Here is a 16,453-nt window from a genome sequence, read left to right on the forward strand (position 1 = left end):
CGTAAAATCCAAGCTCTAGGGGCTTCTTTGGGGCCCCAGTGAGGATCCGGCTTGGAGAGAACGGGTCAAATTCCCGCACTGTCGCTATTGACGCAAGATGAATGAGATTGCTTGTTAAGCGAAGCAATTCTGGTAGTTCATCTAGTTCAGAGAAAGCTGGTAGGGCGTCGGCTCCATTCACATGGTGGTGTCGGTATATTTTCTCAACCGCAGCGATACCCGTGTTGGATATCCTCTCCCAGTACCTGGCGTTGCTTAATATGTAGTCGGGACGTTTATCAACATGGTAGAAGATGTAGCCCACGTGGACTGCTGAATACTCCCTCTGCGCTATCTCTAATGTACGACCGAAGCTTCGTGTGTCGGGGCTAATATGGACGGTATTGTAGAGAACAGATGTTGCCGAATGACCATGATCAATGAGGACTCGACGCATGTTCTAGAGGTCATCATGGCCAAGTCACCCAAGGACGTCAACCCACAGCTCTAAGGGTAGAGCACACCATCCTGTAGTGCCAGTCATGGATACAGAGGCCTAGCCTTCATTGTAGACATGACGAGGCATGCGCGTAACCGACTATGAAGTGATTGGGGATGATGAGTTGATGAGTTTGAAGAATCAGTGGAGGGATTCCAAAGAGGCGATGACACACAGTGAGCGCATATGCAGGACAATGCTCGACAGTAGTTGCATTGGCAGCGAGGATCACAATATAATCATCGTCGAAGAGAAGGCGAGAGCTACAATTCTGAGGAGCGTCCCTTTCGCTGTCTCTTTGCTCTGCCCAAATAGCTCGAATTCCGCGTGCCAATGCGCTAAAGAGCTCACCTGCACAAGAGCTACATACGCTATGGAGAGAGTACGAGGTATTGCTCGTCAAACGCAGCGTATCAAGCTCATGGCCAGGATGATCAGCCTCGTACCTCGTAGCATCACCCAAACCTCTTCATTCTGTGAGCCAGGAACGACAATTGCGCAACGGTCACGATCACAGGAATGCATTTCACCTCAAACAGCAGCGAAGGAAATTCGAGGACATCTCACGCCATATGAGAACACTATTCATGGTCAAAATCAAACTTGTCGCAAAAGATGCCGAGGTTAGTAATAGTCTACACTTGGTCATACTTGGCGATTGTCATTGGAGGCGGGTGTTTATCTACTTTGCTTCTCAGATCTAATGTTGACGACAACTGCAGCATGTTGTTATTGCCTACGGCAATAAACATACATGGTCGCTTGTTTCCTCTCCTGAAGACCAGGAGCTTGGCCTGTTATCAACACAGCCTGCACAGCGGGAAAAAGACCTGCCTCTACAGAAAGTGGTTAGGGTTCTTGGGTTGGGGGGACCAACACACAGAAGGACCTACAGGGTTTGTACTTTGTTATCTACCAAGTACGAGTTATGCTCTCATGACGTGCTTGACATCCCTTGCTTAGCACCAAATTTCAGCTCCTGCAGATAGGTTCTGAGACAACGAGGCGTTCAAGGCAGAAGAGAACAGCAGATGTCGAGCTCGTTCTCTGCAACGAGACGAGTTGCACCCCCTGCAAATGGACTCCGTGCAAAGCCTCAATCTTACCGGTAAGCCTCTAGCCCACCAGCCTCAATACACGCAATTGGATGGCCTGGTGGGGCACAGACCCTAAGCGGAAGAAGGCGGCTATGCGAAACTCTTCCCAGCCCCTTACCGAGAACTTCGCCCTCTTTCCCCACCTTACTTTCCTTGCAACGCCGTACTTATCAAAAGACCCTTACATGAGCTACTGCAGGGGTGTCTTGGGTCGAGACATCCGGAAAACAAGAGCTAACACAATTTGAGCAGGATATGGGTACAAGAGGCAGGTCCGCGCGGCAGGGATGCGGGCCGGCAAGCCGTCGCGTACTGGGTAATACTCCTATTAACACCACCTACTCCGGACATACGCAAACATCTCCGCTTCATAGACATCTTGATGCCTTGCTCTTGAGCAGCCTAGTTCCAACACTTCAAGTATGATACCCTCCTATCTTTTCCCCTTTGCGCTTATTCGGCGGCTTTGGCGCAGAATGATGAAACGATACCCTTGGAGGCACGCTGCCCCAGGCTAGCATGCAACTCCGCTTCACAGCCTGAGCTATCACTCCCTGCCACCCTCCATGGTTAGTACTGTTGATGCCACAAGAGGCAAATGTGCACCTTGAAACTTCTATTGGCGTAGTTCCTCTGGGAGTCCCTTGGCCAAGTATCAGCCACGTTACCTCTACTTGAGCACTTTGAAGCTAGCTTACATCCCACACCGCGTCGACTCTCCATGTTAAGGGTAGCGCTCAAATCACGGCCAAGCTCGAGGATCGGAATAACACCTCCCTTCGAGGCTGACTCTGTTGGATTTCAAACCTTCTGCGTCGCAAATCGGAACAAGGTTTGTCTTCCATAACCATGCCACAGCAACGTAGCATCCTGTGATCGCAACCATTCTAGAAAATATGCAAGGGTTCAGATAAGAGAGGCAGACTACTTTTTCCTCACATAGTGAGTTGTGATCGTCAGGCTGACATAGGAGACATATACATGTATATACCTCCCTCTGTACCGAGCATATGCACACTTTCTTTATGGAAAGACTGACTACCTCCTTCGTTAACTCTGCATCAAAATCCTTTTTTTGACGTCTCGGTTTCCAGGTTCTGTTTCCAAAAAAGTCGCTTCAGAAACCATGGCGCCGACTCAACCTGATGTTCACTTACAGATTCCAGAGCACGATGAGCTCCTTGATGCTGTTGACAGCTTGAGGTCCCAGGGCATCCAGCGCTATATCGATCTCCCACAGCTGATTGTCTGCGGTGATCAGAGTGCGGGAAAATCAAGTGTCTTGGAAGCTATCTCGGGAGGTCTCCATTTTCCGACTAAAGATACTTTGTGCACGCGGTTCGCTACCGAACTCGTACTGAGAAGAGGCCCGACTTCACAAGTCAAGATTACAATCATTCCAGACAAAACCCGCACAGAAGCAGAGCAAGAAACTCTGACAAGTTTTGTACCACCAACAACTTCCCTAGACCAGTTCCCACAAATTGTTGATGCTGCGGCAGTGGCAATGGGCATTGATGGCGCTCGAAAAGCTTTCAGCAAAGACACCCTAAGGGTAGAGCTCTCAGGACCCACCCAACCTCATTTGACACTTGTCGATCTGCCTGGACTTTACCACGCTGGCGACAAACACCAATCCGCCATAGATGCAAAACTCATTTGCAAACTTGTGACGGATTATATGGCAAAGGAGAGAAGTATCATCCTCGCTGTGGTCTCAGCCCAAAATAATTACAACAACCAAATTGTGACGGAGTATGCAAAGCTGCGGGACCCGCTCGGTGTTCGTACGCTGGGCATCATTACGAAGCCAGATACGCTCGATCCAGGTTCAAGCATGCAAAAATTTTACCAAGAGCTTGTGCAGAAAGATGATGGCAACTTCAAACTCGGTTGGCACATGCTTCGGAACCGTGGTTATAGCGACAGGGACTCTTCAACCGCTGAAAGAGACCTGGTAGAAGACGAATTTTTCGAACAAGAAGATTGGAAAGCGATGCCCAAAGGAAGGGTTGGCATCAAGGGTCTGCGCTCCCGACTCAGCAGAATCCTCCTTTCACACATATCAAAGGAGCTTCCTCAACTATTGTGCGACGTCGAGAGCGGAATTGCACATTGTCAGCATCGGCTCGAGGAACTTGGTCAACCAAGGCACACAGTCGCCCTGCAACGAAAACACCTCCACGATGCCCGTAAGAAATTCAGCGACCTCGTCAAAGACTCTGTCAATGGAGACTACTCGGACCCTTTCTTTCACGATTCTCGCGAGGAAGTCGGCTATAAGAGACGACTTCGAGCAGTAGTCCAGAATGTCATGCAAGAATTCACAGAAGAGATGCGCCTGAGGGGCCACACTGTCCGCCTGGTTGATAACAAATCAGACTTACAAGCCTTAAAGCAACACACCTACACAGAGATTAGAACACGAGAGGAGTTTCTGGAATATGTCAATATCCGAATGAAGATCAACCGCGGGACGGAATTGCCGGGAATTTTCAACCCTGGCGTTATTGGCGAGCTCTTTCGCCGCCAGTCCGAGCGCTGGGAGGAGATTATCCACCGCGCTCGAGAGAAGATGCTACGTGCCACAGAAGAGACGATCGATCATGCGCTTGGCCATGTCACTGACCCCAGAACCGCGCAAGCCATCCAGCTCTATCTAGTTCAGCCGAGAATGGACGAGATACGTAAGGGACTCTACGAGAAGACGAACGAAGTACTCAGACCGCATCAAGAGGACCGCCCCATGACGCTCAATCACTCGTTTATCAAAGACCTCCAAAAGAGACGACGTCAGGAGACACGCAGATTGATGGCTGAGAAACTTGCCAACTTCTTCGACAAAGATCCTGAAGGAGAAGGAGGCTCTGGCCCGGTCTATAGTGGAGAATTCAACATGCGAGCCCTCCTTGACTCTCTTGTCACGCAGACGGAAATCGACTTTGATCGCTTCGCCTGTCTCGAAGCCACAAATGCGATGGAGGCATACTACAAGGTCCGTGGCGGTGCTCCAGCTTTTGATAGACGTCGTCGCTGCCCGTGATAGTTGACTGACCAGATTATTTATGTTTTAGGTCGCATTGAAAACCATCATCGATGCATTCAACATGTATGCCGTTGAGGGCACCCTGTTGAAGCAGCTTCCCGATCTTCTGCCCCGCGAGGTGGTGGAACAGCTGGATGAAGACACCTTGGCGAATGTAGCAGCAGAGTCGGCTGAATGCATCGCGGACCGAGTCGAACACGAACAGAAGCGCTCGACTCTGCAACAGTCGCTGAAGACGCTGCAAAGGCTGAAGATCACAAAGATTCCTGGTATGTGAAAAATCCGCCTTTTTCGTTTGCATCACATTTCACCGCTTTTTGCTGATGGCGATTTGGATAGAACCCGACTCGGTGCAGAAACAAACACTCCCAATGAGCCCAAATGCTGGTGTCGATTCCAGCAGCGCTTCTATTGTCGAGCCCAACATTCCAAAAGAAAGGGAGAGAGCAGCCAGCAAGGCCTCGACTTCTCACGACTCTGCTGTCGGTATGGGCGATGAGGAAGTCAAGGGATAGAAGGCCAGCCGACCTGTGGAGAGATTTACAGATCATATACCTGTGCAGGGATGTAAGACGTTGGTTCTCATCTGAAGCTCTGGAGACTTGTTTGCGATAACTGATTGTACAACAACCATGCCGAGGACTGTCCGTCCGTCGCAGTTCCCCCATAACGAACTGTCTCTTTCACATTCTGGTCCATCTGTTTGGTGTTATACACAGCTCTTTTTGGTGTTCAGCGCCGACAAAGCGCTTGGCCTTGGCACCCTTTTGGGGCCGTCCTTAACGCTCTACTCAGGCATCAGGTGCTTGCACCACTGGTGCCGATGACAATGATTTGATGGCCAAATTCATGACCAAGCGACTGACCCATCTGTACAGATATAACACATCTACACCCTTCTCTGCTGCCCCGCCGGTAACGAGGCCTGTCTTTTCTTGACGACCTTTGCCATCGATCCCTCCGCACCTTCAACGGGATCTTTCAAATTTCACTTCTGATGACTGTTCTCCAGAGCGTCGTAGTCGATTCTCTCGAGCCCCTTGTCATCCCAGATTTTCTTGATGACCAGAGCAGTAGAACCTGCAATGAACATGAAGGTGGTCATGACGGCAAAGCCCATAATATATCGGGGGGCGTCATGGGCAGGCCAGATGAAAGACCCATACACGGAGGCCAGGTTACCTATCGAAAATCAGTGAGCCGGAATTGCTTACTGAGGAGGTGGCAAGACTTACCGAAACCATTGATGACGGGGACTGAGACGGCACGTCGCTCTCGACCCGGGAACATGGTGACTTCCCAACTAATCAACAAGGGCACGCAGCTCTGTACCCCGGCGAATCCGAAGCAGATGAAAGCATAGCGGACGGGGAAATGCGCGCTAGCTGCGCAAATTATGAACGAGACAACGGCAAGGGTGGAGCAACCTAGGACGTGGTATGCTTTCTGTCCGGTGTGATCGGCTGAATAACCCGTGATCAGGGTAATAGCCAAAGTGACGGCGTAGATGGGCACGGTCATGACTGCGGGAGGGTCAGACGATGGTGATAACGTCCAAGACAGCTGGACTTACATTGCACCATGCGACCCTTGTAGCCCAAAGCTCCCATGAGGGTTGGGAAGAAGTACGAAACCGTACCCGAAGCCAAGATCGTGTTCAGTGAGAGCATGAACAGCTTGGATGATCAGCATCGCCCTGTGACTGGAATACCATCGCTACTCACCCACATCTTCCAGTCCTTGATGGACAGGAGTATGGCCTTCCTGTAAGGCATCTTCTTGTCCAGATCCTCCCTGATGATCAAGCGAGTGGTGGCTAGCTTTCTCTCCTGCTCGGAAAGCCACTTGGTATCGGTAGGGTAATCTTTGTGTCGTCAGCCGACAGTTTCGGTCTCCTCGTTCCGGTAACATACCTGGCAGGAGGGAATATGCAACGACACCGACGACGACTGTTCCCAGACCTTCAATGATGAACAGCCTGATTAAAGTGAGCAAGCGCGTTTTTGACACTGGATGTGATAGATGTCTCACCATTTCCACCCGCGCACACCTCCGACACCTTCCATTCCATCGATAATGCCTCCTGCGAGCAGACCACCAAAAGCGCCGGCCAAGATGGTGCCGGTATAAAAGATCGCAATACGTTTCGACAGCTCGGAGGGCTATGGTCCGTCAATATGGGGATTTCCTGAGAGCCATGCAGAGGTGACTAACCTTATACCAACAGGACAGGACGAGCATGACACCAGGGAAGAAACCGGCTTCGAGGAAACCAAGAGCGATGCGAAAAGCGATCATACCCCCGAGGTTATCAATACCCTTGACGGCAACCGAGACAGCTCCCTAGATACGAGTTACACTTTCCGCAAAACCAAGACCTTGATACCAATGCACTGACCCACACGATCATGATGGTCGGCAAGAAAACACTGGGCTTCGTCCTGGCCAGGACCATAACGGCAGGAGGTTCGAACACCAAATAAACCTAAAACGGGTTCAGGACGCCTCTTCATGAGTCTGTTTTGCTCTGGTTGACTCACCACGAAGAAGATGGAGAGAATCAGAGAGTAATCGGAAGAGCTCAATTTGAGGTCCTCTTCCATACCTCCAACCTTTGCATTCTGCACCAGGAGTCAGTCGCAACCTGTGTGTATACCGCACTGCAGGGTCCCCCCACTTACACCAATGTTGGTTCGGTCGAGATAGTTGAAGACGTACATGGCCCACAAGACCGGGAGGAGATGCAGGTCGATCTTTCTCACCAGCTTGATCTCCTCTGGCGTACCCTCGACATACTCTTGAATGCCTGCTTCAACAATCTTGGGATCGTCATGGAGGGTTAGCTCCTGGTCGTAATGCTGGATGCCCACTTTATCGTCAAGAGACATGATCGTGGGAGCGTATAGTCGAGCGGTTTCACGGTCTGTATCGATTTCAATCAAGGGCGGATGTTCGACAAAGTGTCGACATGGGACCAGACCAAGTCTTTGTAGGTCGCCATGGGGAATTCACCCCGGGGCCCCGCAAAATTGGTAGTGAACACATTGGCCGGCAGAAATGGACCCAAACCACAAACGATGAGGTGCAGCAACAGAAAATCACCAGAACGCGGCGCATTTTCCAGGTCCCCGGTCGGGTAGATGCGGCCATATATCACGCACCATACTTGCTGCAGCTAGTCATGGTACGGGATTGTCACACAATCCCACAACCATGTCTGAAAAAAAGGCCAAAATAGGCCGGAAGTAGCCGGCGCAAGGGTCTTAATCCAAAACCTTCTTACAAGCGAGCAAGCTCGAATCCAGCCAGGACTGGACAGAACGGCTAGCTGGTGCAGATCCACGGCTTCTATGGACAAAGAGCGTTGACCTCGGTTGGTTGAACCATCCTCGTTATTGGCAGCTGGCATTAGACATTACGAACCTCGCCTTTTGCATTTCGGCAGACGAGTCATCGACCAGGCCATTTTCCTCAGCACTCCCTGATTGCGGCCTTGGGAGGAAGGGGCGCGGAGCAGTTTATAGCTCCTGGTTCTTCCTCTGCCGTCGCAGCTGGTATTACAGAATTATTATTGGATACTGTGCGCTCATATTTTAATCCAAGGTCGTCGGAGTGAGTCCTCCCCAAAACTCCCTATCATCGTAATTGAAGAGTGACGTAAAGATGTCAGATACAGGCATGATTGTGGGAAGATCATGACTAATATTTTCGGTGGTCAGCGGTAAAGTGACGTCCAGGTTGTCTGGATCAAGGCCAAAGATGGCATCGATGTCGGCTGCGAGTTCCTGTAACGGCCGCTCCGCGACAAATGGAGATTCTCTGCTCCCAAGAAAGGTGGGCAGGTCGGAATCGCTCGGACGAGACTTCATGGCCGTGGCAGACTCCGTCGCGTTGGCGATGGGACCGGAGGAATCAATGCCAGGTGAGGACGGACAGGTGACGGCAGGGGTCTGGATGTCATGGTCGCGATATATACGTCTCAAGAGTCCGTCGAGGGCAGATGAGTTGCGGACGGCGGGATGTCTGTGATCCGACGAAGCCAAAGACATACACCTGATGAGACCGCGGATCAGGTGAAGGATCGCCCTTTTCTGCGATGGCGGTAAGGGGACAATCACCGCCGCTTTGAGTAGGAATACGCCCGCGTGGCTGAAGAATTGAAAGAATCGCAAAGGAAGATATTTTAAAGTCTGGGAAGCGAGTTAGATTGGTGTGGTGTTCTGGAGGGGATATAATCAATGAATGAATGAATGTTTTCTTTGACGCACCCCGGAAGGTTGAAATCTGCCTATGGCCAAGCGTAGCACATCGGCCTGGGAGGAAAAAGAATGTAGTTAGTTATCTGAAGAACCCCGAGAAGGGGGTGGTTCATGGTGGATTATCATACCCCTGCATTCATTGCCTCAATGATGAAACGGGCGTCGACGCTGCCCATCAGGCCTGTTGGAAAGTACTCTAGTGGCCGACGACCGTCGTTACAGCTTTCTGCACGTTGCATATGTGCCTGCAAAGAGAACGAGTAGATATACAGGCGCAGATGGTGCTGTGGAAGGCCGACTTTGTCAGCCCAGTCCCCGTGGGTTGATTAGTCGGGGTAGCATAGGGGAAGGGAGGGGCAAGTGCTCACAAATGATATCCAGACGCATTCGTTGATCGGGTACGTTCGCCACGGCTTCTTCTGCCATCTATTGCGGAATGCGGACAGTGCTATTACAGGGCCAGATTAGTAGGGAAACACGCCGGCAAAGGGATATTGTCGAGTGGTAGGCATCCTCTCCTACCTTCTGTAAATTCATCGATGTGCTTATAGTAGTGCTCGGCTTTCGCGATGGCGAGCGAGTGGCTTTTGGAGGGGTATAACAGGTCGTGAGCGTTGCTCAGTACCTGCGTTATATGCATGAGACACTGCAAGTATGCGGCATAGTCATCTTGGAGGCCCTCGATCTCGCGCATCTGGGGGAAGTCATCGGCCGGATCGAAGTGCAGATGCTGGATCGTCATCCCAGGACCTGTCGAGTGACGCTCACCCGTCAGCTGTGTATTCTTTAAATACGAAGACCAAACAAAATCTTTCTATTTGGGCGGGACCAGCGCCCGTTTCAGAATGGGATAATAAGGCGGCTTCTACTCACTTCGGTGCCAGAATGGTTTGCCAACGCGAATAGATATTTGTCGATCGAGACAGTAGCAATCTGAACTCCGAGTGGTTAGTCGGCTGGGCGAACATTCATTCAGGCGCTATCGGAGAGTCGGCTCACAAGCCCATACAATCTTCCCTCTACCGCGATCGTCGACAAATTTCTCCTCGATATCGTCTGGCTGCATGACCAGCTGCTCGAGACCTAGGAGGTAACCTAGCCTGACGGCCTTGAGGGAAGGGTCAGCATCGATGGATATCCTAGCCAGGGGTGTGTGTCTGACTCACGGTGCCGACCGTCATCCAGCACATTCGATCTTCAAATCCCAGTCCTGTACTGTGGCCCATATTTGGTGGGTATTCTGCAAAACAGGTCAGCATGTGCTTATCTACAAGGAATTTTCGCTTCGGATTTATTGTACCTGAAAGGAGTAACAATCCTTCGATCATCTCCAGAGATTCATCCGTCCCCTTAATCGCAACCTGCGCAAAAAGCCGCTCCACTCTCTGCCATAAATGACGATGTAGGGTATACTCCCCCAACAGACCGGTTGTCACCACAAGGATCGCGGCCATGAAATGCGGCTCCCGCCCGGCCATGATGAGGATGTGCTCTGATGTCGTCGGTCTCCTTTCATACGGAATGAGCGGCATGATGGGGTGTAACGAGCCAAGGTAGAAGTGAAATAGTCTGAAGAGGGTCGCCTCATCTATGAGGCCCTCTCGAAGGAGGAAGAATTGTGGCCTGGAAGAGCCGGCGCCTAGCACATCCGCCGCATCGGACTGCTCTGAGCTCAATGATGTTCGATCGTGGTCCAAAAGTCGTATAGCATCTGATGTGTTCCTGAGGGGAAAGGTCGCTAGAGTTTGACTGGCCATTTGTTGATCGTAGCTCGGTAACTGTCGGTAGTTATGACTCTCTCGCGAACGAGGCACCCCCGTTGTAACACCTTCGTTATTTCCCACGACGGGTTTAAAAGACCCCATAAACGTCTGCCAGGCGGATTGGCCTTCTTTGCTGGCGGGATAGGGTAAATTAAAGTCGTAATTTCTCGTGGTAGTCGTTCCCGCATATATTTCGCCGTTGCCAACATTGTGCCCGGATTTCTTTGGAGGCCGACCTCTTCGCTTTCTCTCTGGGAGGACTGAGGAGTAGTGAGTGTGCGCATTCGAATACCACGTCAGGAACCTACCACACAATAAGTTGGCTCTGCGACAGGCATGACAAGGCCGTTTGGGGTTTGCTGGATCTCCCAGACTGCACTTGTGTTTCTTTTGTCGACAGCTCTCGCATGCCTGATAGACCCGTTTGAAGGTCGGGCCTCTGCCCGACGTATCCTGTGCGGGGCCCGTCTCAGGCTCCAGAGACACCGAATCAGCTGTGCTAGACATTCTGATCCATGATAATACTCCGAGCCAATGAGTTGAGACAATCTAGAGATGGATGGTGCGCGCACAGAGATTACAACACGCACCTAACAGGCGAGAAGAGTGAAAGGCCTCCTCGGTCAAATGACGAAATTAGAATAGCGAAGCTCGGTGAAGCTCGGTGCAAGATTGTCCGTCAGCCACCAGCGGGTAACCTCGTACCCGGTAGTGCGACATTTGGCGCAAAAACGAAGAAATGGCCGTAAATACCCGAGCCGTTGTTTTGTTGGCTCAAAGATCAGTACTCGGTACATCTCATTGTATCATGTTGTATGAAAATGGTCCGTGCCGCGGGAGTCAAGCTGCCGAGCTGCTTCTGTTGCTGAGGTAAACCTGACAGACGTGTCCCATGGGAATCAAGTGTCGCGAGAACCAAAGATTGACAGGCGCACAGTCTGGACTGGGAATAATGCAGTCTAAACGAGCAATGCGCCGAATAGAAAATGCAATACTTCCACTTCCCCCCTATCCTCTTGGGGGGAAAAGAATTCTTGCTAAGGCAAAGACTATTGCCTTTCGTACCTAGTTCTTGCAGTATATTGTATTCTGTCTTGGATTGTATCAGTCCATCATCTCTGAATCGAGGCCATTGTGGTTCATATGCACAATCGCCGGTGAAGAAGAGTAATCTTTCAATCCTTGGGAAGTCCTTGAATCTGTACTGGCAACCCTTCCTGAAGCCCTCGACGTTGCGAGAAACCTCTCAGCTACCCACTGTGGCTACCTCAACAGATACATACAACGCTCTCCACGATTAGCGGGTCACACTGGCCTCATCGTTGGGGAAAATTTCGCCAACGCTGGGCCTCCAAGAATCGGGTGTAGGCTTTCAAGCTTCAAGAATTCTTTCTTTCTCTCACTCGCATGGGAAGACCGCCTTGAATACCCTGTCGAGACGCCGACGTCAGCGTACATTCATGGTTCCACAAGCTCAGAGAAAGAATAATCATACCATGTTCAAGGCAGCAAGTGGCCTATATGTCCTGCTATCGTCTGATAGAATGATATCGAAGCGTTGGAGGATCGCGACTGTAATAGTGATGCCCTCGTACGTGGCGAGTGGACGTCCGAGACAGCTGCGCGGTCCGGCATTCCACGCGTGATATTCTGTAGATGGCGAAGTCAGCAATCGCAGCAACATTCTTCGTTCTCGAAAGCGGGCTCCTGGGCTTACTAAATGGACTGTATGAGATGCTTTCCCCGTTCTCCTTGAGCCATCGGTATGGGTTGAAGACCGCGGCGTCCTCTCCCCAGATTTCCGGCATGCGAGCCATAACATAGTTCTGATAGCTAACAACATCGCCTCTGTGGAAGATCAATCAATGTTAACTCGTTAATGGGCACAGAAGGAAGATAAAACCTACTTCTTAATCCGACGAGGAGGCATATTTAGCTCAGGTACCGCGGGGAGAATATCGTCCTCAGCCGCCTCCAACTGACCGGCCGGAGACACAGTGTTAAGTCGAGTGCACTCGTCCCACAGGGCATTCGTAAATCGTAACCTCTACAAGATATAAAGTCAGCTCGACAATCTCGATGGTTAAGTCTAGCTCTGGGTTCTTGACTCACCGGCGCATCTGTGTAGTTAAGGTAACCACTAGTGAAGCCAAGGTCCTCGATCTCAGCCCGAATCTTGTTCAAAGCATTTAGATGTTGGTTTTGCTTATGGTGAATCTCCTTGATAAACCACGATGTGTTGTATGTCGTTGTGTCTCCTATATTCACATAAGGTCATTACGAGGCCAAAGTCTGTAAGATTATGACTTACGGCCAGCTGAGAGAAAAGAGAACACCATTCCACCGAGAGTGTATTTGTCAGTTGTCGACTGCAAAAATAGGTCAAGAAGGTCAACCCCAGCGTCTGGGTTAGGTTTATAACCATTCTTCATCGCATCGAGACGCTTCTCGATAAGATAATCAATCTGTTTATAAAAGAGATCCACGGCTCTCTTCGAGATAGTATCTTCGCCAGAGAGCTTCTCGGTTATCCTCCATAGAGGATCGCGTCTCCTTCTGTCAAATACTATAATGAAGTAGATTAGCCACTGTGGAGAGAGTGTCAGTTGAGATGGAAGTGGATCACTTACAATGAGTAGCTTGATCGAAGGCCTCGACGTAATCCGGCTTTGATTCCAGGCACTTTGGATCATCAGACATAATATCTAGAGCGAGCCTATCCTCATGGAAGGCAATTCGGAGGAAGAGGCAGAACATAAGACGGCCCATCACTTCCTGGAAGTTGAACTCTATCTGCTCCTTAGCCAAGTTCGAGAGAAGCCGTAGGAGAATATCCAGCCAATAATGAACAGATTGCGTAATATGAGTCTCGAAGTTGCGCTTGCTGAATGCACGGGAGGCTGCTTTACGTTGCGTTTGCCATTCCACGCCGTCTGCGACGAAAATGCCGCCTCTATGAAGCGGTCCGAACATATTACGAGCGAACCTGCCGCGTATGTAGTTCCTGCTGTTATGCTTCTGGATATGCTCGAGATAGGTGGGATGATTGATAATGTGCATGCGAAAGAATGGAACCGTCATCTCGTATGCAGGTCCGTATTGCTTGTACAAGGAGTACCAGGCCTCGCAGCTGGCGGCGCCATTCGTTTTGAGTTCCTGAAGATTTCCTGTGAAAGGCTTCCCCTTTGGACCACCAATCCATTTCGCATTGGCGGAGTCTGATGTCCAGAAACCCTTGTTGCGGTAAGTCCAACAGATCCCTGCCATGTCACTTAGCACTCGATTCCGATTGATTTTGGGCCCTGCAGGCTGATAACCTACCTGTGACCGTGAGGAGAAGCAGGACACAAGCGTATTCAAGTCCCACGATGACCGAGTCCACTGGAGGCACTAGAGGGTGCTCGAGCATGGTGGACATGTTGTCTCGGACTAAAAACTGGTTGATAGTGCACGTTAAGACGCTATTCGCATCGACCAATTGCAAAATGACGGGTAATCCCAGGGCATTCGAGCATACCTAGGTCCATACAGGTTGGTTACTCTCTGGAACGTAATGCCTTTATGTGCTTACCAGCCAGATTCCAGGGAGCAAAGAGTCCAAGTCTCGGGTATTAATGGCCGCAAATACCCGGCAAAGGCGCGCCCTTTCCCCTCTCGCCTTAAATCCCCGCCACCTCGTCCACTCTTCCCCACTCTCGGAGTTGGAGCCCCTCGGGGTACAGCTATTTCCGATATCATAGCAATCCACCAACCAGTCCTTCCCTCTGGACTTGGTTAGCTGATCAAAATCTCTCGCCGATATAAGTATAATATTTTCTACGAGCAACTGAACTAGAGGCTAAAGACCAGCTACAGCTCAAAGTGGCTTGGTCATCGCTCAGGTGAAAGGGCGGGATAATCAGGTTCAGAAACGGAAACGGACTTTCGGGACGTGAAGATTCGGCGCTGAGTATCTTGGTATCTATTCGCTGAGAACCCTCCTGCTGAAAGGCGACGAGAGCCCCAGAGTCTCTCCCATCATAAGCCATGCGAATTCCTGAACAGACCCGCCCAACCATAATTCCGTCGTTGTCATCCATGCCCTTTACAATAGCTCAATGATCCGTTCCTCCAGAAGTCCGATGAAGTCGCAGCCTAGAGCCTCCTCTGCAAGTCGGGGAAGACTGGTTCCTGTAACAATGGTGTGAAGCGGCTGCAATCCATGATAGGAGACAGCAGACGTGATATGGTTGATTGCAGCATCTTGTATGTATGAGAAGCTATGGCTTAGCGGTCTAACCTCTATCTACTCTTGTGTCCGCGCTTAGAATTTCTCGACTAATACGGCAAATTGTGCTGCTTGATCGAGATGCTTGCGGCCGTTGATCTCGGGTGTGTCTATTACAACGTACTGCGCATTTGCTGAAATACCAAGTGTCGACCAAAAAAAGAAAAAGCGGAAAGGACCCAGGGGTGTCTTCGAGCAGGGAGAAGTAAAGGTTCTTTTTGTTGTCGATAGCCCACAGCCTAGGGGTGGAAAACCGTTGATGTCCCTGTTCAAACCGCCTTTTGCCCATGCACGCATCCATAACGACCAACGGTGCAGCAACGAAAAGTTGGAGTACCCTCCACGTTCCCCCCCTCGACAGTGAAGATCCTCACCGATCCCGCACTTCTTGATTCAGGCCGCTCTCGTGACTCTACTCTCACATTTTACCAGTCCCCATCGACACGGCTCTGCTCGCCGTCGAGCTTCATGTTTGCTGTGTCCTCGGTGATCGCCACGATCTCGGGATTTGGTGTGTATGATGATGAGCGCGGAAAGATAATGGGCAGAGCGGGCATGGTGACCCGTCTTGAGGGAGAGGATGGAGATGAGGCTAGGCGAGAGGCCGTTTCTGCAGGCTTATCTGTTTTGCACGGCTTCAAGGTCAGTATGGTCCCAGATCAAGTTTATAGACTCGAAGAAGGTGTACTCACCATGCAAGTGGATCTCCTCCCAGTTGAGTCCGTGGAAGCAAGACCAGAGATACTGGCCACTCCGTTGAGCTGGTTTCCGACATCCAGGGCGTTAGGAGTGACACCGACGGGTCGAGCGAGTACAGGGTATCTTTATATACAGCCTGGAATGTCAATCGCTGGCGGGGCTTCAAATGGTCCTAGTGCTTGTCGCGGAGGAATTTGAGATGACGGTCTAAATTGCCTTTACAGCAGTATGTTTACCTGTTCCGAAGAACTGTTTGTTATTGTGCTTTGTGTGCCCTATACATACTAGTATACTGAACCCCCAGAAGAAGCAGGATTTCCGACACACTGACTTGGCGGCTAATGTCTTTGGGCTGCAGAGTCAATCTCTCACGGCGTGAGGTCAATCAGGCGTCCTGCTGACACAAAAAAGCGTGAATCTCGTGCTGCGGTGGATTCTTTCCAGATCAGGACCTAAGTGTCCACGTGTCTTCGATTGAATATATCTCCGGCATAGCTACGAAATAGACACTAGATGAACCCATGCCAACTTCTTTCCCCTCCTCCCACCCCCGAAGTTTTGAAGCTTGGCCTTAACAAGAGCCCCATGGCCAAGAAATGGTTGATGTCGTCTTTCTCACAAAGCCTCCGACTAGTACATCCCAAAGCTCGGAAAGGTTAACAATGAAACCTCCCCAAAGACAATCCTGCACAGAGACTGTCTCTTTGTGCGGTGAGTATCTTGTGCCCTTCCAGGGCAGCCTTCTACACAGGTCGAAGTGATGACATGATTAGGATGTACGGACTCCAGGTAGAGAGTTTCATGGCGGTCACGGCTATAGTGGACCCAAGGTCCCCAGTGTCCG

The 16,453-nt window shown here is 50.7% G+C and overlaps 5 protein-coding genes across 5 annotated transcripts; 1 reads left to right on the forward strand and 4 right to left on the reverse strand.

Moving 5' to 3' along the window:
- Positions 1–2,701: 2,701 nt before the first annotated feature.
- Positions 2,702–5,136, forward strand: A1O5_05499 (uncharacterized protein; the record flags this gene model as incomplete). The annotated part of the gene is made up of 3 exons (XM_007746100.1): positions 2,702–4,570; positions 4,650–4,890; positions 4,961–5,136. The coding sequence occupies 3 exons, from the start codon at positions 2,702–2,704 to the stop codon at positions 5,134–5,136; spliced, it is 2,286 nt and encodes a 761-aa protein (XP_007744290.1).
- Positions 5,137–5,609: 473 nt separating this feature from the next.
- On the reverse strand, positions 5,610–7,509 carry A1O5_05500 (uncharacterized protein; the record flags this gene model as incomplete). Its single annotated transcript, XM_007746101.1, has 10 exons — positions 5,610–5,803; positions 5,857–6,144; positions 6,195–6,297; positions 6,346–6,485; positions 6,535–6,599; positions 6,653–6,783; positions 6,836–6,964; positions 7,020–7,106; positions 7,162–7,242; positions 7,303–7,509. The coding sequence occupies 10 exons, from the start codon at positions 7,507–7,509 to the stop codon at positions 5,610–5,612; spliced, it is 1,425 nt and encodes a 474-aa protein (XP_007744291.1).
- Positions 7,510–8,214: 705 nt separating this feature from the next.
- On the reverse strand, positions 8,215–9,056 carry A1O5_05501 (uncharacterized protein; the record flags this gene model as incomplete). Its single annotated transcript, XM_007746102.1, has 3 exons — positions 8,215–8,811; positions 8,890–8,934; positions 9,009–9,056. 3 exons carry the CDS (start codon positions 9,054–9,056, stop codon positions 8,215–8,217), a joined length of 690 nt encoding a protein of 229 aa, XP_007744292.1.
- Positions 9,057–9,331: 275 nt separating this feature from the next.
- On the reverse strand, positions 9,332–11,150 carry A1O5_05502 (uncharacterized protein; the record flags this gene model as incomplete). The annotated part of the gene is made up of 6 exons (XM_007746103.1): positions 9,332–9,655; positions 9,754–9,818; positions 9,880–9,988; positions 10,047–10,120; positions 10,181–10,903; positions 10,952–11,150. The coding sequence occupies 6 exons, from the start codon at positions 11,148–11,150 to the stop codon at positions 9,332–9,334; spliced, it is 1,494 nt and encodes a 497-aa protein (XP_007744293.1).
- Positions 11,151–12,132: 982 nt separating this feature from the next.
- A1O5_05503 (uncharacterized protein) lies at positions 12,133–14,061 on the reverse strand (the record flags this gene model as incomplete). Its single annotated transcript, XM_007746104.1, has 7 exons — positions 12,133–12,293; positions 12,361–12,491; positions 12,551–12,690; positions 12,756–12,901; positions 12,955–13,209; positions 13,274–13,903; positions 13,965–14,061. The coding sequence occupies 7 exons, from the start codon at positions 14,059–14,061 to the stop codon at positions 12,133–12,135; spliced, it is 1,560 nt and encodes a 519-aa protein (XP_007744294.1).
- Between the last annotated feature and the right edge of the window lie 2,392 nt (positions 14,062–16,453).

Source organism: Cladophialophora psammophila (genome assembly GCF_000585535.1).
Source record: "Cladophialophora psammophila CBS 110553 chromosome Unknown aczJe-supercont1.7, whole genome shotgun sequence".
In the NCBI taxonomy this organism is placed as follows: Eukaryota; Fungi; Ascomycota; class Eurotiomycetes; order Chaetothyriales; family Herpotrichiellaceae; genus Cladophialophora; species Cladophialophora psammophila.